This window comes from Alosa sapidissima, chromosome 8 (assembly GCF_018492685.1).
Source record: "Alosa sapidissima isolate fAloSap1 chromosome 8, fAloSap1.pri, whole genome shotgun sequence".
In the NCBI taxonomy this organism is placed as follows: domain Eukaryota; kingdom Metazoa; phylum Chordata; class Actinopteri; order Clupeiformes; family Clupeidae; genus Alosa; species Alosa sapidissima.
This window is the reverse complement of record NC_055964.1, coordinates 30,442,053-30,464,552: the sequence shown is the minus strand read 5'-3', so window position 1 is coordinate 30,464,552 and position 22,500 is coordinate 30,442,053. Positions and strand designations below refer to the sequence as shown.

The 22,500-nt window shown below is 42.1% G+C and overlaps 3 protein-coding genes across 4 annotated transcripts in view; 1 reads left to right on the top strand and 2 right to left on the bottom strand.

The window, feature by feature from the left end:
• The window catches only part of LOC121714945 (tripartite motif-containing protein 16-like), a 1,397,702-nt gene that overhangs the window by 146,789 nt on the left and 1,228,413 nt on the right, over positions 1–22,500 (bottom strand). The gene's annotated exons all lie outside the window — the stretch shown is intronic.
• The window catches only part of LOC121714956 (tripartite motif-containing protein 16-like), a 964,796-nt gene that overhangs the window by 633,906 nt on the left and 308,390 nt on the right, over positions 1–22,500 (top strand). The gene's annotated exons all lie outside the window — the stretch shown is intronic.
• Positions 4,106–16,348, bottom strand: lhx2b (LIM homeobox 2b). Its single transcript, XM_042100241.1, has 5 exons — positions 15,920–16,348; positions 14,333–14,535; positions 12,879–13,249; positions 8,233–8,438; positions 4,106–5,471 (listed from the first exon to the last, which is right to left on the bottom strand). The coding sequence occupies exons 1-5, from the start codon at positions 16,121–16,123 to the stop codon at positions 5,181–5,183; spliced, it is 1,275 nt and encodes a 424-aa protein (XP_041956175.1). The 5' UTR covers positions 16,124–16,348; the 3' UTR covers positions 4,106–5,180.

Below are 22,500 nucleotides of genomic sequence, written 5' to 3'. Positions count from 1 at the left end.
GGTTTTATAACAATGCTACAACTTCTTTGGCTATTCTACAATCTATTCACCTTTTCAGCGCCAGTAGGCTACTTTCTGTGCAGCCGCACACACACACACACACACACACACACACAGGCATGCCAAACAAGCATACACAAAAGTTTCAAGAGTGGGGGATGGAGTAAAAGATGGAGACAAATTGATTAGTGTGATTTATTTTCGCGGAAAGGATGTACAGGATGACAGCGGCGGTCATATTTTGTACTGCTATGCGGTACATCTAGTTTATTTATGTGCTCTGCCTGTTTCACATGTATGCCCATTTGTAGTGCAGACTCATCTAACAAAATAATCCTCTCTAAAGCCCTATCTTGTTGATGTGATTGAGATAGACACCCTACATGGGTGACTGTATAAAAGAGCTTTAATGGCTGTCTGATGTCTGTGTTGCTGTTGCTTTTGCCAGGCTTAGATTGAAAGCAGCAGTAGCAGCAGCGTGCTCTGCCATCCTGTTCAAATGGAGACCAGCAAATAGCAATTACCGCCCAATAAACCTTACAAACCTCTTAACTTAAAGCCAAACCAAACTCCCTAAAGCACGTTGTTATTCTGTAAATCTGTGTTTATTTACTGGGTTGGAGTTGTTAGATTAAAGGCTTTTCAATGGCACATATTGGCAAATTATTTTTTAAATGTATAGATTGCATAGCGATGTTGTTATTTATTCCTTATTTATTCATGTAAAATGTAAGCCAATCACAGTAGACAGTAAAAGGGCCAACCAGTGCATTTGCTGGCTAAACACTATTTGAGTGTACTTTTGCAGCTACTAACTGTGTGTGTGTGTGTGTGTGTGTGTGTGTGTGTGTGTGTGTGTGTGTGTGTGTGTGTGTGTGTGTGCGTGTGTGTGTGTGTGTGGCTGTGTGTGTGTGTGTGTGTTTATGTGTGTGTGTGTGTGTGTGTGTGTGGCTGTGAAATAGAGATTCCTGATATGTGGCCCTCGAAAAAAGGATAGAAATAGAACCGTATCCAGGAATGTGCTTATGTTCCCTAACAGAGAGCTTTCTATTCCAGCAGAGCTATCAAAGCGCGTCCCCGGTACCTACCCACAGTGAAGTGGTTTCCGTAGTGCCTGGAGGAGTGGGCTTGGTGCAGAGTAGACGCGAACGCATCCTGCATTCTCACACGTGGCAGAGAAAAACAGCTGTAAACAGCATCACTGGATTTACTGCGGCGAAAGCAAAGCTGAGAGAATCCTGCCATGCCACAGTAGGTGGGTTTACAGTACATGGACAGTTTTTTTTGTCATTCTGATTAAACTATTCCGAAGTTCTATTCCGATGAGGTGCTCTCAAGCGCTTTATACTCTTTGATTGGAATCAGGGGCTTAGCACCAGATCCTGGGCCCCTGCATGGGCAGTCCTGATGGGCCCCCATGTTCCTCAACCCAGGTAAAATACAATATATTCCAGACTTTTCTAGGGCCCCTATAATCAGTAGTGGTTTTACCCCCAGTCTGGCGCCCTGATTGGAATAGCCGTTGCTCCTTTACTTCTGCTTGAGAAGCTGCAGTGGGTAATCCGACTGACCGTATGCATGGCTGTTCAAACCGACTGACCGTATACATGGCTGTTCAATCGGAATGAGAACGGAATACACCACCTCTTTCATTCCGATTAAAATTCTAATCGGATCGGCAGTTTTATTCCGATCATGGTGTTTATGTGTAATTTATATTCCGATTAAGCCGTTATTCCGATTCTAATCAGAATTAGAGTGTCTATGTACACACACCTATTGACTGGGTTCATCTGGGTTGGGCTGGGCTGGGCTGGACCGATCCAACCAGGCCCACGGGGGTTCATCTGGGTTGGGCTGGGCTGGGCTGGACTGATCCAAGCTGTGCCACGGGGGTTCATCTGGACTGGGCTGGACCGATCCAAGCTGGGCCATGGGGGGGACAACCGGCACATGGGGCCTCCAGAGTGGATCGGAGCAGAGGAATTCCTCCCTGTCGCGGGAACGGTGCCAGGCGCTCCCTAATCAGCCCCTCCTAGTGAATAGAGGCCCTTTCCTCCCCAGGCCCACTCAGCGAGCGCTCCTCACACTGTAAGAGCGGGGAGGGGACATGGCCAGTGACAACTGGTTTGGATTTTCAGCTCCCACACTTGCAGCAGGGGTGAGCCAGGGATGTTGGAGAGGGGAGGGTCAGACTGATGGAGGATGCCTTTTTTTAACTCAAATAAGTCAAGAAAAATGACACTTGGTCAAATTATCATTTATATCTAGCAACTTCTGCAAGTTCACTGACTTCTTAAAACCATCAAAATTAACAAAGAACAATGTACCCTTCTCAATATCTAAAATATGTGATGATAACCGATAAGGTTCTACAGTCCTAAAAGAGGAAATAATTACCATGTTGAATATTCGATTCTCTAGCTTGTCAAATTTTTGCCCGACAGAACATTTTCAGAGGCATTATGAGTGGTTCACAGTGAAACCTACAATGCACCTACACATGTCACTTTGACAGGAGTGTGAGTGTTGGGATGTGTGTGTGTGTGACTTCACAGATCTTCTCGTCTCTGTGTATGTAGGCATTAGAGCTGGTTAGAACTGACAGATCATAAAAGAAGACAAAACTAAATGCTTAAGATGATTCAGTTTTATATTTTTTTACACAACTGAAGAGGAACATCAAAGGGACTGAGCGTGAATTGTGTGTGTGTGTGTGTATGTGTGTGTGTGTGTGTGTGTGCGTGTGTGTGCGTGAGCGACAGAGAGAGACAGAGAAAGAGAGAGAAAGAGAAAGTGTGTGTGCCTGCATGTGTGTGTGTGTGTGTGTGTGTGCGTGTGCACGTGTGTGTGTAAGAGAGAGTGTGTAGTGTGTGTGTTTGTGTTAGTCTTCACAATATCAGTCAAAACTATACAACATTTCCAGCCAGCAGCCATTGATAACCTTGGTGATTTTTTTCCCCATTTTCCCAACACTGTCACGTCTCACAGTTAATATATATAAAAAAAACAGAAGCGCTTTACACACCATAGAAAATGACATGTTTAAAAACAATACATCAGTGTTCCATATGATAGAAACCAAACTCTGCCCACGTCTACATATTTTCCATAGATTCATACTGATGTCAAACACAAGTAAAAATATGACATGGACCATCTTTCATATACATCATTATAATCATGCTACAAAGCCTTCCAAAATATTATTATCATATTCAATTTCAGTGCATTTATAATCAGTTTTCAGAGTCAAAGTGAATCTGCCCCGAGCTGACTGGCTCCAGGAGATAACAGCGAAACTAGTCCAGTGAATTGGAGTGAGGTAAGATGTTGACAGTTGACAGAGTAAATGTGTTGCATCGGTGTGTATACCGCGTGTGTGTGCCGTGTGTGTGTGTGTGTGTGTATGTGTGTGTCGTGTGCCGTGTGTGTGGTGTGTGTGTGTGTGTATACCGAGTGTGTGTGCGTGTGTGTGCCGTGTGTGTGTGCGTGTGTGTGCCGTGTGTGTGTGTGTGTGTGTGTGTGTACTTGTGCCTATACATGTATTCAACCTAATATTCTTGACTGCTTGGTGTTACCTTTATTTCTAAATGATTGAGATAGTTAAAAAATGACATGGTCTGTGTGCTTGTTACCATTTCGCTACTGATTATTGTATGACAGCTGTTAAACTGTAAATATCACTGCCATAATAATTTACATGTGTGTGTGTGTATGTGTGTTTAAATGTGTGTGTGTGTGTGTGTGTGTGTGTGTGTGTGTGTGTGTGTGTGTGTGTGTGTGTGTGTTCTACAGAGGGAGAGATGGTAATTGAGTGAGTATGTGGGTGACTGTTTTTGACTGTGTACACAGAATGCAGAGTTTAAAATTCATGGAGTAAGTAAAGGGGTTTTGCATTGCAGAGCATAGGCAAACACACACACACACACACACACACGCACACACACACACACACACACACACATACACACACAAACACACATACACACAGACACACATTCAAAGATGCATACACACACACACACACACACAAACACAATTAAAGGTGTAGTCTTTCTCTCTCTCTCTCATACACACACACACACACACACACACACACACACACACACACACACACAGAGAGAGCGAGCCCGTAGCTTGTCTAACCCTTTTCTGTCCTATGCCCTGCTGAGTACCACCATCCATATTCAAACAGCAACAGTGATGAGGAGCGCGATGCTCATGAATACTGAGCTCTCCTCCTCCTCCTCTTCGTCTTCCTCAACTTCCTGCTCATCATGCTGGGCAGCAGAGTGAGGCGTGAAACTGGAGTGCGGTTCCGGTGCTTGCTCCGCTGCATAATTATTCACATTAGAATCCTTCTAGCTGCCGACTCAGCGACCGAGTCATCAAGACCCAGAACTGGACCGGTACTGGCCCGGAGTCCCTCTCTCTCTCTCTCTCTCTCTCTCTCTCTCTCTCTCTCTCTCTCTCTCCCTCTCTCTGACCCCACAGTTAATACATAAATAACGGGCCGAGGCTCAGAAATGAAGCTCTGTTTGTTTGCTCTGCAAAATCTCTTTCTGTAAACATGGTGTGAGGAAAATGCTCATCTTCAAATCTCCAGGAAAAAAAAGAAGAAAAGAAAACAGAAACAACAACATCAACAGAAAAGATCAAAAGAAATAAAAAGAGAGGAACACATGGACATTTGTTCTGCATTATTCTAAAATAGACTCAAGAGTGAAACTAGCCAGAGTTCCTTTCTCTTAGTTTGTCAGTTTACAACAGTTCACAACAGTTTACGTCGGTTTTACCGGAATTCTGGCATCTGGAGCCAGTCGTTATAGCGACAGCCACCCCAGAGGGGTGGACGAGGGGAGAGGAGAGTGACGTCAAGAGAGGCCGCGGGTGCTGGTGTGGACGCTAGCCTGTGGTGCTCTCTGGAGCCATCTTGCTGCGTTGCCAAACTTCGCCCGGCTGTTGTGACGACGGCCTAACGCATCTCCAAACAAGCCCAGCGAAGGCGAGGAGTGTATGTGGTCTGTGGTCAGTTGGACGTGGTAATGATCGGGTTTGGTCAGAACCTTCTCCCGACTGCCAGTTTGTGAGGGCACCTGTGCCCGTCTGTGGTCTACACAGTGGACGTACGGGCAGGCGGGCATGCCAGTGTGCCAGGGCATCGTGGGGGGCGAGCATCAGAAGAGGCTGGTAAGAGTGGTCTGGGAGGGGCTGCGGCACTCGAGCACGTCCATGCCCCCGGGCACTGCGCTCAGCACCGACGTCACGGTGGGCATGGTAGGGTTGGTGAGGTCCGTCAGGGTGGTGGGCGTACTGGACGGGCTCATCGACGCGTTGGAGATCTCTGAGGCGGGTCCTGAGGGTGTGCCACCCTGCAGCGCTGAGCCGTCCGAACCTTTGTCCACGCCCGTGTTCTCCTGCCGCAAGAGGTTCCGTCGGAATTTGGCCCGTGCGTTCTGGAACCAAACCTGAGGAGAGGAGTGGGGTGGGGGGAGAGGTGGGGGGTGGACAGACATGATTTAGCGTAACTGTGAAGGAGAATAGTCAATAGTTTTCTGTTTCAGTTAAAGAGATGGGAAGGATGGATAGAGAAAGAAAGAGATGAAGAGAATTGGGAGAGAGAGAGAGACACACGCAGAGGAGGAGAGAAGTGGAAACAGGGAGGGGGGTGTTAGTGAAAGAGATGGATAGAAAGGAAAAAAGAGAGAGAGGAAAGAGGGGGAGAGAAGAGAGAGAGAGAGAGAGAGAAAGAGAGAGAGAGAGAGAGAGAGAGAGAGAGAGAGAGAGAGAGAGAGAGAGAGAGAGAGAGAGAGAGAGTGAGGAAAGAAGGGGAGAGAAGAAAGAGAGAGAAAGGGAGAGGACAGATAGAGGAAAGAAAGGGAGAAAAGAGAGAGAGAGAGAGAGAGTGAGGAAAGAAGGGGAGAGAGAGAGAGAGAGAGAGGGGGGAAGGGGAGAGAAGAGAGTGCAGTGGGAATTTTTGATATTGAATGACAAACAAGGCAAAAGAAAAGGCTTCATCAAAGCAAAATGACTGCTTTGTTTAGTGCAAGAAGTAATTAGAGCCATGAGATTTTCAGCACATTTGGTGTTCGCAAACCTTTTTAGCGTTGCTTTTTGTTCTCGGCTGTCCCCAAGATAATTTGCTGTCGTGTTTGCAAGAATCAAGAATGAGTCTCAAATTTTCCTCCTTCTCCTGAATCTATTTGAAGTGACATATTAACCCTTTTATCGCTCAGCTTGGCACAAAAACAGCTGCTACCGAATGTTGTTTTCAATAGGAAAATTCTCACTATTTGAGACCTTCATACTTGCAATTATTTTAATGGTGTTCTGCAAACAGAATAATATTTATTGAATTAACGATGTCTGTCATGCTGTTATTCAGCCATTTGTGAGAAAGTGAAAAATAATTCACTGGTGAGAAGATATTCAGGAAAAAAAAACATTCAGTAGCATTCAGCAAAGACAATCCTCAGTAAATACTTTATATTATGTGTAATTATTCTCAGATATTGAGTGTTGCTGAAATGTCAATGAGAGAGAAATATCTCTTTCTTGTAAGTGAGAAGAATAAGGTTTATTTGAGCTGTAGCCTACTCTATCTCATAAATCAGTATAAGTATATAAGTATATACTCTTTTGATCCTGTGAGGGAAATTTGGTCTCTGCATTTATCCCAATCCGTAAATTAGTGAAACACACTCAGCACATAGTGAACACACAGTGAGGTGAAGCAACATAAAATGAAATCCCATTAGAAAGCAGGATTGAAATTGCATTAAAATGACTAAAAACACTAGATTTAGCAAGGCTGTCTGTCTTTTGAATCTGACAACTCCCTTTGGCCTCTGACAATAAGAGTCAAATTAGGAAGGTTTGCTCTGAATACATTGGGAAACAATTTAAAAGTTTAGTACAGTTAAAACATCCTGAGTCACAAAAGTAGTACAGATTCCAACAGAAAACAACATAAGTAATGTTGTAGTGTCCCAGAACCCAAATGTACACAAGTCGTGGGTGGAGGTAGCATGGTGGTTCAGGAGCTGGGCTAGCATACAGTAACCAGAATAGATGTGGGTTCAATTCCCGGCTTCCACCATAGTGCCACTTAACCTGGAGTTGCTCCGGGGATAGTGGCCCTTGTAATATGATTGACATGATTGACACCCAAAAATGGCCGCCTGCACTACTCCACTTGCACACTTGCACACTTGCACACTTGTACACTTTACAACTGGTGTTGTTGTCCTGAAACACAACACTTCTGCTGCTCTTACATAACTTGCACCACTATGCCACTTTCTTCTTACTTAGGTCAAACAGAACTACCCAAGCCTTTTATTGGCCTGAATTTGCACTAGTATTTTTATTGACTGTCTATGCACAATTTCAACCACATTTTGCTGCTCTTATTTTTTCATTATTATATGTGCCCTCTTATTTACTTATTTACTTACTTTTTTGTTTACTTGAATGTTATGTTTGTCTGTGGACCTAAATTGGTAAAATATGTCTTGTCTTCACCGTGGGATAGTGAGAAACGTAATTTCGATCTCTTTGTATGTCTGGAACATGTGAAGAAATTGACAATAAAGCTGACTTTGACTTTGACTTTGACTTTATATCAATGTAAAGTCGTCTCCTGACTCTTACGCTCATCGTGAAGTGCCCAGGTCTGGTCACTCTGACTGGACCCCGGCAGTAGGAACTGAGTCTAACTGAGTTTAAAGGCGCCTAAGGCCCCAGCCGGGAGGAGCTAAATCCTGATTCCCCGATAAGATGGCCAAAATGAACATAGAACCTGAAGGCTCTGTATGTACCTGTATTTAAACTTGAGCATAAATGACCCCTCAGTCAAACTGGGCTCAGAGCCATCTAACAGAACTGAAACAGGGCATCTACTGTGACTGGATCTAAACCAGTGGGAAATAAAGGCATTTAACTGGAACCGACCAGTAGCAATTTACGTCCATACGGAGCTGGGTCAAACTGGACCCGACTGGTAGGACCTTATTAACTTGACCCGACCAGCTGGAGCTGAGGGCACTGAGGCAACTTCTCAAATCAAAAATCAAATCAAATTTTATTTGTCACACACACACAAGGCACAATGTGTACCGACTCGAATGAGTATGCATTAAAAAACACGTAACATGTGTAAGAGATGCCAGAATATAGACGTGTGTACGTGTATGTGTGTATTTAAACAATGTCTGTGTGAACTCTTACCTGCAGGACGCGTTTGGTGAGGCCAGTCTTCTGGGCCAGCTGTTTGAGGTCCTTGGCATCGGGGTTGTGGTTAATGGCGAAGTACGACTTCATGGTACGGAGTTGGTGGTGCTTGAAGGACGTCCGCATGCGCTTGGTCTTCTGACCCGTGCTGTACTGGGAGTCGCGATCCATGGGATCCCCATCGTTCTCGTTACAGCTCAGAGCTGTGACACACACACACACACACACACACACACATGCACATTAGTTTTCAGTTAGACGTCTGAAATTGACACAGCTCAAAGGGAAGAAATATATCTAATCACACAGACTGTGTTATTTTTTGAGGCTTTATTCTTCTTTTTACTGTCAAATACAGTACACAGTACAGACAGTAAGATCAGTTCTGAAAAGTTCAGAGCCAGTCAAAGTCATAGAACAATACAACAAAATTATCAGTGCATTACCTTCATGTGCATAGTGTGTGCAAAGTATGTTGTTCTAAGTAAGTATATACTTTTGATCCCGTGAGGGAAATTTGGTCTCTGCATTTATCCCAATCTGTGAATTAGTGAAACACACTCAGCACACAGTGAACACACAATGAGGTGAAGCACGCACTAATCCCGACGCAGTGAGCTGCCTGCTACAGCGGCGCTCGGGGAGCAGTGAGGGGTTAGGTGTCTTGCTCAAGGGCACTTCTGCCGTTCCTACTGCTCGGGGTTCGAACCAGCAACCCTCCAGTCACAAGTCCAAAGCGCTAACCAGTAGGCCACGGCTGCCCACAATCTACACCATCATCAGGTACACGTAGGATACACCTATCAACAAAACCTCCTGTCTGCATAGAAACTTCCAGAGAATTGCAGTAAATGATTGGCATAAACTACTGGACAGTGGTTCCTGGTCATGACTGACCGCTGAACGTCACTCTGTGGTCATTACTACTCTCAGTGTTCCTGTGGCTTCCGCACACACACTCTCTCTCTCTCTCTCTCTCTCTCTCTCCTCTCTCTCTCTCTCTCTCACAACGAAATTTCAGACAGACAGACATCACAGCCACACACTCTCTTACAACAAGATAACACACACACACACACACACACACACACACACACACACATCATACCACAGCTCCACTGCTGCCAGATCAATTCCAGTGACAGTTGGCTAGTGCAGAGTGTTGAAGAGTAACATGAGTAAAGAAATATGGACATGGCTCTCAGGACGCCTTTTCATCTGTTTACACAAACACACACCAGCATTGGAGTTATGCTGTAATGGATTTTGAAGACTGAAACACCTTGTTGTTCATGACAGGATGCTAAAATCAAAATCAGCATTTATCATCACACCTTTCCTTCTTTTTAAAAAAAAAAAAAAAAAAAAAAAAACTATGTGCAGATTCCGAAAGTATGATGAGCTGTTCTCCAGGTATGACGTGCTATGGCCGTTCTCTTGTGTATCTAAACTGCTTTTAAAATATTGGAGCAAAAATATTTAAGTTTTCCCCAAGTTTTACAAAACTGATTTGAATTATTGAGGGCCCTAATTTAAGTGCAAAACTAAAAATTAAAGCTATTGTGTGTGTGTGCAAACAGTGGGCTGACCCATCAATGTTCACATTTAGGAACTTTTGATTATCATCAATACATTTATTATGAAATGGATTTAGCAAAGTTAACTTTAGCTAGCCTTACATGGTATTAGACTGACTGAGGCCCTGGACTATCCGGTACTGAATTGGAGGTGGTACACTATACCATCAGACCAGGGTCCGATCCATTTCAGAGTCTGACGTTACCTCAGAAGCTCCGGGTCTATCAAAACATGAACTAAGAATTGAATCATATGTGCAAAGTACATAAACCAATCATTAAAAACAAATAAGTCTAAATAAATCAATAAACCATATATGGATATTTGTATTAATTGAAGCATACTATTTTACCTTCTGTGTTAGTCTTTTAGCTGAATTAAAATGACAGGCGGAAATGCGCTCTAGTGCTCCAAGAAACTGGAGACTAATATGCACTCTCAACAGATCTTGGCAGGTGATTAAGCGTGGCTAGACACATAGCAGTTCTGATATGATGTTTTATGTCACAATAGCAAATATTAGTCATTGAAATATTGTCAGCGCAACACTTAACATAATTAACCTTTGAAGCTTACAGCGAGGCATGTGGAATGTTTTCTCAAACAGAGAGCTCAGCTGCTTGGACCATACACATCACACACTCAACAATAAACATAAAAGGGCTGTTATTGCGCACAGGATTGTATAGTCCACTTTTGCCGGCAAGGGTTTTACAAATCTTTACAAAACACCTACAAACACAATGAATTATTTAACTACGCCAACTTGTGCTATTGCAAAAATATATTCGTTGACATCAATCAATATTAGCCAACGAGTAGCTTAATAATGGGACATTGCTCGCGTTTTCCCAAGTTCATATCTGTTTCAATATAAACTGCGCTTTGGTGTCCGGTCTCAAACCTGAGGGGGGCGCCAGTGATCCTAACAGAGACTATTTTTGAATACTGACTAACCAAAATTCTATCAACTGTTTACTGAGCTAACCCGCTGTCGGTGGCGAACCCCCTTGATTCAGTCTTCAGTCTTTCCGCACGTTAAAGCACTTTGTGTTTTAGGCATGAGAGATGTATCACAAGCAAGATATATAAGAAATTATAGCAGAATTGTTTGATATGAATTGCAAGATTAAACAAATTGGATAAAACGCAAAATTTGTTGTTTTTTTCTAATCGGGTTATTTTATATGGAAAGCATATTCTGGTCTCTCTCAATGCCTTGTGTGTGTTGCTGGTGGTATTGCTTTCATTTGAGAATGCATATTCAAAGACAATCTGAAAATAGCCTCAGACGTGTGTCTTGTGAGTCTGTGTGGATGATAGAAAGCATCTGTCAAGCAGGGCTCTCTGTCCAAAAGTAAAAGCCGTACAGAAAGGATGGTTTACTTATTTATAGTTATAATTAACACTGTCATCTCCGTGGACCACTTCACACTTTATTTTTATAAAATAAAAGTAAGAGAAAAAAATAGAAACATACTTCACAATTTGGTGCACATTAAAAAGTGCAAATTGTGATTGTGTTTTACTTGGAAATGAGCGATTCTGATGCTCTGTGGAGTTCTTGGCAAACGTGTAAAGGGATTGTTTAACTACGCAAGAGCCACCCCCACCCCCTCCTCTCTCTCTCTTTCTCTCTCTCTCTCTATCTCTTTTTCACTTTCAATCTCTCACTCGTTCAGCTCTGTCCCTCTTTCTGTCTCCCTCTCTCTCGTCTCTCTAATCTTTTGGAGGTCCTGGCTTGCATCTAAGCCATTTTCCACTTGTCCGGCTCTATAAGCGTCCAGCATTCTCCTGCTTGACCCTCCGTGATCACTGGTGCCTAATGGCCAAGTCGAGGCGGCCCTTTCCGCTGCGGGACAACTCCTTACGTCCTTCCTGCTCAAGTGTACAGCAGCTCTTTCAACCCAACCAGCACTTGGGCACTTTTCAGTTTCAGACCTCTTCCAAAAAAAAGAGAACAAGCCCAAACTACTTTGTCGGAACAGTAGCCTACTTAATAATGTCTATAGACAAGCCAAGGCTAAATCCTTTACAGGTCAGTCAGATTTGTCTGAACTGATGTGAGGGGAAAATATTTTTACATTTCTGTTGTTTGAGAAATGCTAAACAACACGTTAGGTAGGGCTGTCAACTGAACAGTGCGTTTAAAAAGGATGACCAAATGTAAACTGCTCAATTGCAACATAGCCTAGGTCTGCATGATCACCTTCAACATAAAACATCGCTTTTCTATGTCATGTATCGAATAATTGAAAGCGCAATCTAATGATAAATGCTTAATCACATGGATGTTTTTTTAGCAAAGCCAAAGATGAACATTATGCTGTAACTATTAAACATGCGTTTGATCTGTAGCCTACTGATTATATTAGGCCTGTAACGTCGCTGCCACTTCATAATATGCTATTTCAACAGGGATGTAAAATAACACTGTCTACATTTGTACACCTACGCAGAGACATTTTGTGATATTGTATTGCTCACAAAAGGTTGATCATAAAAGAGGAATAATGATAATATAATTTTAACAAGGCCCGGTTACAAACGTCAAAACACATCCACCCCTCCGTAGGCTGTGCACATAATTATTTGAACTTGATAAGTGCATCCCCATTTTGGCATTACCTGCTATGGTTTCCCGACAATGAACTTTCGACATAATAATCACAAAGTTCTAATGTCATATCCATTGCACGAGTCAACATCTACTGGCGTCACACACGTCTTCGTGAAAACGCATGCACGTGCATCCAAAAGTGCGCATAAATCATAACCTACTTTACGGAATTTGCACTGGGAAGACAGGGTGGCCACTCCAGAGTCTATAGCGGCCAGACAATCTCATGAACTCAAATGTGTGTGTGTGTGTGTGTGTGTGTGTGTCCGACAAATCATAAGCACATTGATACAACAAGAAAGGACTTGAGCATTAGCTGCGATTGAGAACTCTTTACAATCATCTCTTTTACATCTATCACTAGCTTATAGACATTCCCTGCACCCCTAATCTGTCAGAGGACGAGTGCCTGGCCAAAATCGTGTGGTTGAGTAAAAGGCCCTACCTGCATTGTAGGCGGCTAGATCAGCTCCCGGCCCAGGACTCTTTCGCTTCCTGGGTCGGCCTTTCTGCACCGTGCTGACGCCGTTATAATATGAGAGTCCCAACGGTCCAGCCGTGCCCAGTCCTTTAGCAGACGCTACATCCGAGTGATTGAAATGTGCCGGATAGTCCCCCTGGATGAGGCTTTCAAAATGGAGCCGACAGTACACCAAGCTGTCCTTCATGCCGAAATGGTCCCCCGTCGTAAGCATTTTGTTGCAGGTCGTGCAGGTGAAACAGTTCAGGTGGTAGACCAGGTCTCGCGCCCTCATCACCATCTCCGACGCCGAAATGCCCAGGTGACATCGCGCGCACCTCTGCACTGAAAACCTCCTGCAGAAAAATATATGTTATGTTCGTTCGTGTTAATCCCATAAAACAATAACAATTTCAAACAAAAAAGTTGAACACATTTACCCAAAAATATTTAACACTCTGAAATCTAACAAATATAATTTCCTCTTAAGATGAGTTTCTTTACTAACCAAGTAAACCACATAGGCAATACTACAGCTGGGCACATAGTGCATACAGAGGCATTGAGATAATCATAACATTAATGACATTTAACGCGTTGCATTTGGAATGTATCTGAATAAAGTGTATAAACAGAACTTTCAAGAGACGCGGAACTGTGTTGGTTTAATTAAAGCAATTAAGCTTAAAACGAGCTGTCTAATTCATAATGGGCGCTCTTATCCATTAATTACACCATACTCACAACTGCTCGTATAATTTGACAGAGTGGCTTTAGAAAAGACTCTCAAAGCCCATCATTATTTAATTACCTTATTATGGACCCAAACCCACTTTACAATGCTGAACTGGAAGGCTATCACAAATAAACGCCTTAATTTACATCCAAACCCATATAGCTCGAGTTTAGGCCTCGTTATACACCAAACGATAGTGACATTGAGCAGCTAAAGCGATGAAAAGTTTGGAGCCTCCACACACAAACACTTTTCTTGTGCAACTACTATGGCATTGACATTTTGTCGTACTAAAACATAATTAATATTCATGACCCCCCCCCCCCCCCCCCCCCACACACACACACACACACACACACACACACACACACACACCGGTCTGATAAAGGGACGCATGGCCCAGTAGCCTACTTCTACATGGACTGTGAATCAGAAGTTTTATGAAATAGCAGATGTATACAAAACACATAGATTTCTTTGTTGTTGTTGTTTTAGATTAGGTTAGATTAAATTAGATTAGATTCAACTTTATTGTCATTGTGCAGAGTACAAGTACAAAGACAACGAAATGCAGTTTGCATCTAACCAGAAGTGCAAAAAAGCAGAAAAGTGCAATGTGATACAAAGTATAGACAGGTGGTGTATAGACAGGACAATAATTTAGCATTCGCGTCTGGTACAAAGACTTTGTTTTGTTTGTTACCTGTAATAATCCTCCTTGCAGTAGATGCTGCCGTCTTTACTGAAGCACGTTAGCTCGGACTCCAGGTTGAGTTTGCATTCACAGCACTTGAGACAGCGCATATGCCACTGCTTGTCCACGGCCAGTAGATAGTAGCGGTCCGAAATCCTCCCACCGCAGCCGGCGCACAGGGCCACCCTGTCCCCGCTGATAGACGGCATGCTCTGGAGAGACGCATACACAACACAAGGGCTTACCACCACCGAGCAGTCGGATAGAGCTGGGGACGGGGCAAGAACAGCGGCATGTTTCATCACCATTCCCGCTTTCCTGACAGAATTATGCAACTAGACAACAACCCTGATAAGACCAGAATAGACAAGCTGGTAGCTGGTATGGTCTAGGCTCTCCTCAGCAGCTTCTCTCTCTGTATGTGTGTGTGTTTACTGGAGTGAGTAAAACCTAGTCAGCCTACAACCAGATGGGAGGGGCATCATTTCAAAACAAAATCTTATGTCCCACAAAGTAAATTCAATTCATTTGACATTACACACTTTGCGATCTACGACATCCCACACTACACAAACACACCGTTAGGCTATATGATTTGTGATTACAGTTACTTTACTCGTCATTATACAGATATCTTATCTCTACAATTTCTAATAAGTTCAGTACAAATAGGAAAGACGCTCACATTGCAGAGGTAGCTACAACTGCATAAGTTTAAAAGGTTCGTAGGCTATTCCCCATATAATTGTTGGGCATGTTACGCTCTGAAATGTCAGTAAACAATTATTATTAAATAGCACTATAATCAATTAAAACATAATTTTTGAAAATTTGAAAAAATGTGAAAAAAATAGACATATGGAAATATTTATGGAAAACGTTGGTATGCGTGCGGGACACACACACAACAAGCCATATACACAGCACACAGACAAACACAGGCGGGCACACAGAAGAAATATAAAAAAACCCCTGAAAACTACCATAGTTATTTCGATCTCTTTCCTAACGAATTTATACCAGATAACAGCAGACTGTCCAAAAGGTAATACAAAAATTAAATAATCTTAGGACATTTATAGTTTAAGTCAGATGAACTTCAACAAGGCCTTAAAGCGTTATCTGTGTTTACAAGGCTCACAAAGAAATATACTTTTTAAACAATATAGAATGAATAATTAACTGAAAAACTGTTAACTGTAACTACCAGAATCCCATATTAATAATTAATAATACCTAAATCTCTACGGTAAACACCTTGCAGTTTTGTTCATATGAAAACTATAACTTATCTCTTGTCATTTAAAGCATGTTGCATTGACTAAAAGTTAAATACATCAGTAACTTTGTAATAAAATGTAATAGCTTAAATAATTTGAACTACGTTTTAACAATGCATTACTCAATGACACAATTCCACTAAATACAGTTTGTTCTTCAGAATGATTTCTAATGTAAGTAGTAGGCTACCATTTGTGTTTGTAGCATACAATTGTATGTTAATGTTTGTTTGTTATTCTTTTGTATTCAGTTTACAGATCAGTCATCTCATCCACTACGGCGAGAGCCTGAGGGAGGTTAGGAGGTTTCTCTTACCGTTCCTGTCTCCCCCATGTCTATTGCCGAGCTGATCGCCGACGAGTCGCCTTTGCCTCTGCGCTCCATCTCCTCCATAACGCCCTGCATCTCTCCTCCAGGGAGACCGTGGAAAAGCATCGTTGCAGCCGACGAGAGCAAATTACACGTGCTTCCCTCTGATCTGCAAGCCAAGATTTCCGTAAGACGCAAACCCAGCCCCATGAATCGTAAGTTCAAATGACCTTTTTTAAAAGGAAAAAAATGGGGCAAGTTAAGATTTGTAATGCAGGGGCGTAGTAGGCTACTACCAGCCAAGTCTTGAGTCCAATTCTTTATTTTTGGGGGGAAAAACGACGAATCCCTTGAAAGAATCAATCCTTGCACCCAGCAAATCTTAACAGCTACCAAAAAAAGCTTACACGAGGATTGTGAGATTCCAGTATAGGCTTAACACGTACCAGCAAAGCACGCATTTGCTACTGTGCCTTCCACTCTGTCCCTGTGTATTTTCGGATTGGGCGTGTTGGGGATTCATTTGTCAGTCAATAAATATATTGAAGTTCACTCAAATGCCTTCCCCCTGAAAGTTATAAATCGGACAAGTGGCTCATCGACTGTATTTAAACAGAGGGTGGAATCAGTTCCAAATACATTACATTACAACATAATCCAGCATATGTGCCTGAGAGCGAGATAAAGATAATAGCACATCTCAGTTGAAGAAAATACACGTGTCTTCATGTTTCTGCCATATCCTCTGCATTTTGGTGCCACCGGAGGAGAATAAAAATCAGAAGCTGTTACACTATTACACGTTGCTCTGGATGCAAAGGCGTATCAACTGATGGAATTTCATCAAATATAACAATGGCTTGTGCCACCTGCTAAAAACGATGTCCTTTCTCTTTTCAAGTAATTATTCACAAAAGAAGTGCTGTCGCCGTTCAAAGTAGATTTGTTCCTCTGTGGTTGACTTGGTTGCATGAGAATGGCTGAGCAAATGACTTGGTTGTGCACTGAGTTTGTGTAATTCCAATCTGGAGTGTGTGGTTGCCTGCGCGTGGCATCGCTGTTCTGTACTAGCGTCTCCAAACCTACTCGCACACCCTGCTACGTACAGTCCGCGCCTTTTCTACCGGGGACCTATACGTCACGTCTCAGAGCTGATGTTCATTGGTTGTGTGAAGTCGTCAAACTCTTGATATCCTTCTACTCATGCCATGGTTGTCGTGAAGATTTCGAGCTTGTTCAGCCAACAGCAGCCAGGCCGACCGGCTCCACACAGGGCTGCCAAGGCTTTGCTTCAGTGCAGTATCCCCGGACCCATGTGAAGAAAACGGGTATTTGGCGTTTGAGCGAGAACTGCGAACAGGTTCCTAACGGTGATTCTTGTAGTCTTCCAATGGCAGATAAATGGGAATGTGTGTTTGTGCTTATCAGAAAATGTGTGTGACAGACATTTTTTTAAAATGTGTCAATGGCTGATTTCTTCAGCGCTCCATCGTCTTGGGAAATCAATACAAATGTAATTAATATCGCGAATCAGTCAAGGCTTTATTTCCCCCAAAGCGCAATGAAAGTGACATCTTATGATATTACCTGATTTGCCAACTTCTTTGAAAACATCTGCTACATCTCGGTCAGTTGCTTCAGAATACACACACACACACACACATACACACACACACACACACACACACACACACTCAAAGGCACAAGGGACTAAGCGCCAACAATAGACTCCAAATGTGCTTTCAATGTCAGATACCAGTGTGTCATGCGTCAGCTAGAATATGTAATTAATTAAATAAGATAATAAACATTCCTGTTACGGTGTGATTCTTCAACATCACTGATCCATAACATTTGTTTAAATGGCAGAATACTGGATGATTGTTTGTTCAATTTCCCCATTATTATAAACATGTATTTCCTTTGAAATTATATCGGGTTGATTGCAGGTGTGAATGTTGTGATGTTCTAAGACAGTAAGTAAACTAAATAATGTATTGGCGAACAACTCATCATGAATGATATAGGGAAATATAAAATGTGCAGGCCTTTATTTCCGTTTTGACACATTTCTGTTGCAGTAGTAGGCTAGAAAAGCTTCCTTTTCAACGTGTAGCCATAGTGTACACCCAGGCCTATTACAGTTGTATTTCATGTAAATAGCAAAACAATAAAACACATGCAGAAATTAAACAGTAACGCAACAGCGCTTCCATCAAATGGTGACGTTTATGCTGTGCTGATTTTGTTTTTATTATTATTGGTCAAATAACAAACATGCACTCCTTAAAACACCAGGTAACACGTGCGTAATAGTCGCACTATGATAAACAATTCTCATTTTGGCTCAGGTCGCATGCAATGTTTTAGATCAATCTTCGTATGGCCAGATAAGGCCCATGGCTTATTTGTCAGTGTCAACGATTTCATTGCAATTATTGCCTTTATGCAAATCTTCCCGTCAGCTTGCACTCCGTCGCCGGATCGTGGGTGGGTGTTTTGGTCGCATGTGTGTAGGTTACGCCGACCAAGTTCACAGGGGACGAGAGGAGGGCGAGACAACCCTCATGCTTTTGCGCATGACGTGTTCATCAAGTCACTGTCAAATCAGATCGCAGTCTATAAAATGCCACGCAGCGCGGCATCAGTGCTCTGCCTAATTACGGCCCCATAGCACACACACACACACACAAGCACACACACGCACACGCTCAATTCACCCGTATACTTGATTCTCCAAGTGTTCTTACTCTTTCGCAAAATGTTTTCTGTTTCTGACGTTCCGGTTCCCCTTGAACCAACCCCTAATTAGAACTCTGATCCTAATTGGTCGAGGGTATTAATTAGGTGAGCAGAAGGGGTCTAGTCTTCTCCGTTCCGCCAGCAGTGGTAGTATGTAGGCTAGGCACAGATAATTAGGCTGGCCGAATTAAGATAATTCTCGCTGCCGCTCAGTTGGCCATTATTATGTTATAGACCAGTTTTGCCTGAGGAAGGGGAAACAAAAAGTAGTGACCTATAATAACGTAATAAACCACCCTTTTATTATGAAACTGTTACACAGTAACAATTGAATAGTTATTGACACTCTCCCCCTATCCTTAAGACACATATTTGTTAATAGGGCGGCCTAAACCTATTGCAAACGTTTAGGGCAGATAATCCATTTCAGGAGTGTCTCACCCTTGATAAATAAATGATGTGGTGAGCAGAGTGTTGTTTGGATTGTCTTATTGTACAAGTCAAGGCAGAAGACCTACTTCGCTAGTGTCATTTGAAATTTGAAAAGCTTGACAGTAGCCTATGCAGTGGAATCATGCAAAATGTGAACAACAAATAAATAAATAGATAAATAAATAAATAAATAAATAAATAAATAAGGGTTCAGCATGCAGTCTGCAGACCCGAAAGTTCAGTTCATGCCAGTAAGCAGAGGAACTATTTTCTCTTAAAAGGAATTATCTCGAAAATGAGGCATTTGCAGATATTGCAGTTTATATTTATTATAAAAATAAATCTGCATTTATTTTATCAATAAAAGAGAGTGACGCATGGATGACAAGAAGTTTACATGTTTGGCTTAACCTAAAAATCAGCTCACATAGGCTATTGGTCATCATCCCACTCTCTTAGTTTGTTATTCTTAAAGGCCTGCTTCAGAACCAGAGTAAAATGAACCTAAGTTACAACTAAATCATATTTAATAATATAATAAGCACATCAATTTAACATTAACACAATGAAAATAAAAATAAAAACACAAAACTTGATAGAATAATGTATTATTATTATTATTATTATTATTATTATTATTATTATTATTGTTGTTATTATTATTATTTGGTAAGATCATAGAGGTGTTCAGGAAGTATCATAGTAGCCGATACCTAAACCGTAGGCACAATTTGGCCTTAGTTTATATTAAAGTTTTATAGCACAAATATGAAGAGGCATGTTAAGCTCCCAGATCCTTATGCTAATGAGCTCCCCGGTAATACCCTTAATTGAATACATGCATATTTATAATCTGTGCACTCTCTGTAGAATAATGCTGGCTCCTTATACATTAAACATTGTGCTGAGTGTATGTCTGCGGGCGGGGATGAAATAGGCTTCGAGATTGCGGTGTTCTGATAAATTGGGTAGAAAAAATTACAAGAAATTTCAAGACATTCTCCTTATAAAATACACTAATGGTCCAAAATGAAGAAACAGCAGGTATTTTTGATTCTAGCTGTACCTGACTTCATCTTCCATTTCATCTTGCCTGTGCGGGTTTCTAAAGGGAGTATCGCTGTCTCTGTAACGCAGCAATCCAAGAATTGTTCTCATATCATTTGTCAAGCGGTGTTTGATTTTAAACGGTCTGCTCTGATCTCCTCACCGATGGAGTCAGGGCTGATGATTGTAACTCGTGTTTAATGGGTTGTGCAGCCTATTGAAACACCGCAGAAATTGTTCACGTTTTTGTCTACCTTTTCATCTCCCTCGTGACAATTTTATCAAGCCTTGATCAAATCTCCAACCCCGCGCTGAGAGTTTGGGATGCGAGCTAAGGGACCTTCGATTTCATGTGATTTCATTCAAGCCAGCCTCGGCTCCCCGGCAGGGTTGCAGCTGAGCGTTCCGATGAGGAGTCGATCATAAATCTTTAATAGTAACACCCAGTGAAACACGACAAGAGATGAAGGAGGAAGGAAACGTGATAAAAGTTAGAACACAAATACGCCTGGTGTGGATTACTGAGAAGAGGTGTTAGCCAGCCAAACTAAAAGATACCAGTGTCAAAGATGTCTCTAAGAACTGCTATCATTTTTCAGTTATGTCTTTACATTTTTAGAACTGACCCAGGCAGGCCTTTTAGCCTACATGTAAACATGCAAATCGAACAATAGGCCTGCTGGATATGCTACAAGCCATACGTGTTGTGACCGGACGTAAATGCGATAGAAACCTAAAGTAGCCTTTTCGCATCACATAAAACAGTAGAAGCCAAGTCCTAGTAACAATTGTACATCAGCTAATTAAATGTACATCACAGCAGGCAAATGAACATCTGCGGCGCGTTATGGGTTCACGTCCAATGAAGGTGACTATTTGCTCTGAAGTTGAAACCTGAAGGCTTTCTGTAGCAGGCAAACAGCAACCCGCTAATGGGTTCAAGGCACGACCTTTGACTCCAAAACGGATTCCTTCAGAATCAAACTTTTCCGATTAGGTGTTAGACCGGAAACGTGTAACAACTTCCATATCACCTTTGCCTTTAACTGAGAGTGCGAAGCACTTGCGAACTTGCCAGCGCGCGCCTGGAATAGTGAGAGGAGAAAGAGAGAGGATGAGAGAAATTCTGATGCAAGAACTGACTTACCTATTTTGATAATGCCATTGAAAGACTACATTTAGTAGCCTATGAAAGTAACCGTGATGACTAGAAGAAAAAAAACACAGTCAAACACAGCAGCATTCAACAGACAGGCCCTTTAGAATAACTGCATTTACAGTAACCACAAGAAAAATACAAATCCCAAAATACCTTTCTTTTTCCTCTTTAGCAGTAATGACCAAGGCTCAGAAGGCTTTCATAAGGTTCATAACTGTATTATGAATAATAAAGGTATTTTTTAGTATTTGGATTGTATGTGTTATGTGGAATGTAAAATGTGTATTTCACATTTTGTCATCGTCACTGTTTACAGACACACCAGAGTACTTGTCAACAGGCAATCTTATCTCTATTTGTGTGGGATGTGTTGAATTTGTTACACACACGCGCGCGCATATGTGTGTGTGTGTGTGTGTGTGTGTGTGTGTGTGTGTGATATCAGCAGACAGAGGAAAACTCACCCTGCTTTGGAAGGAAGAGTGGAGCAGAGCTGGTTCCCTTGATGGAGAGAAGTGTTGCGACCGATTACCTCATGTGATGAAACAGGGCCATAAATGATGCAGGGACACTGAGCTTCAGATGAACACCAAAAAGACGGCAAACTAGGCCCTCTGCTGCTTCCCAGGATGCAGGAAATATTTATGGTGCTGTTTAGTGACGTAAGGCATGTTCTTTCAGCAGGCACTTACAGTAATGTTGGTCCCTATGCTATGCCAGGGTAGACTTGGTCCACAAATACTCATATTATCAGTTTATTGTCATTACAATAGACATGAGATAAGAAGTATGCCGTAGAAAATCTGTTACATTGCTTTTAGGATGGACGTTGAATAACTGGACAAACCCAAATTTGTACAAGGGGCTCATAGTTCTCAATAACTCCAATTATCTTCATATATTTTCTTTTTGGTATCAGTCATGCTTTTGGTTTATATTTTTATACTTTTAAATTTAAATCTAACTGAAACATTTTAGATTTGATTTTGGGATTGATTTGTGTGCTGTTTAAAGCTTTGAATTGTTATCTGTTTCGTATGGAGAAAATAGGTCTCTCTTTAACCGCTGGTTTTGCCAGCGGTGTCGATGGCACCTACAGAGTGGGTAAATGTCAACAGGAGTGCTTGGCACAGAGTTGTGTCACCTCTCCTATCTCTCTCTCTCTCTCTCTCTCTCTCTCTCTCTCTATCTTTCTATCTATCTATCT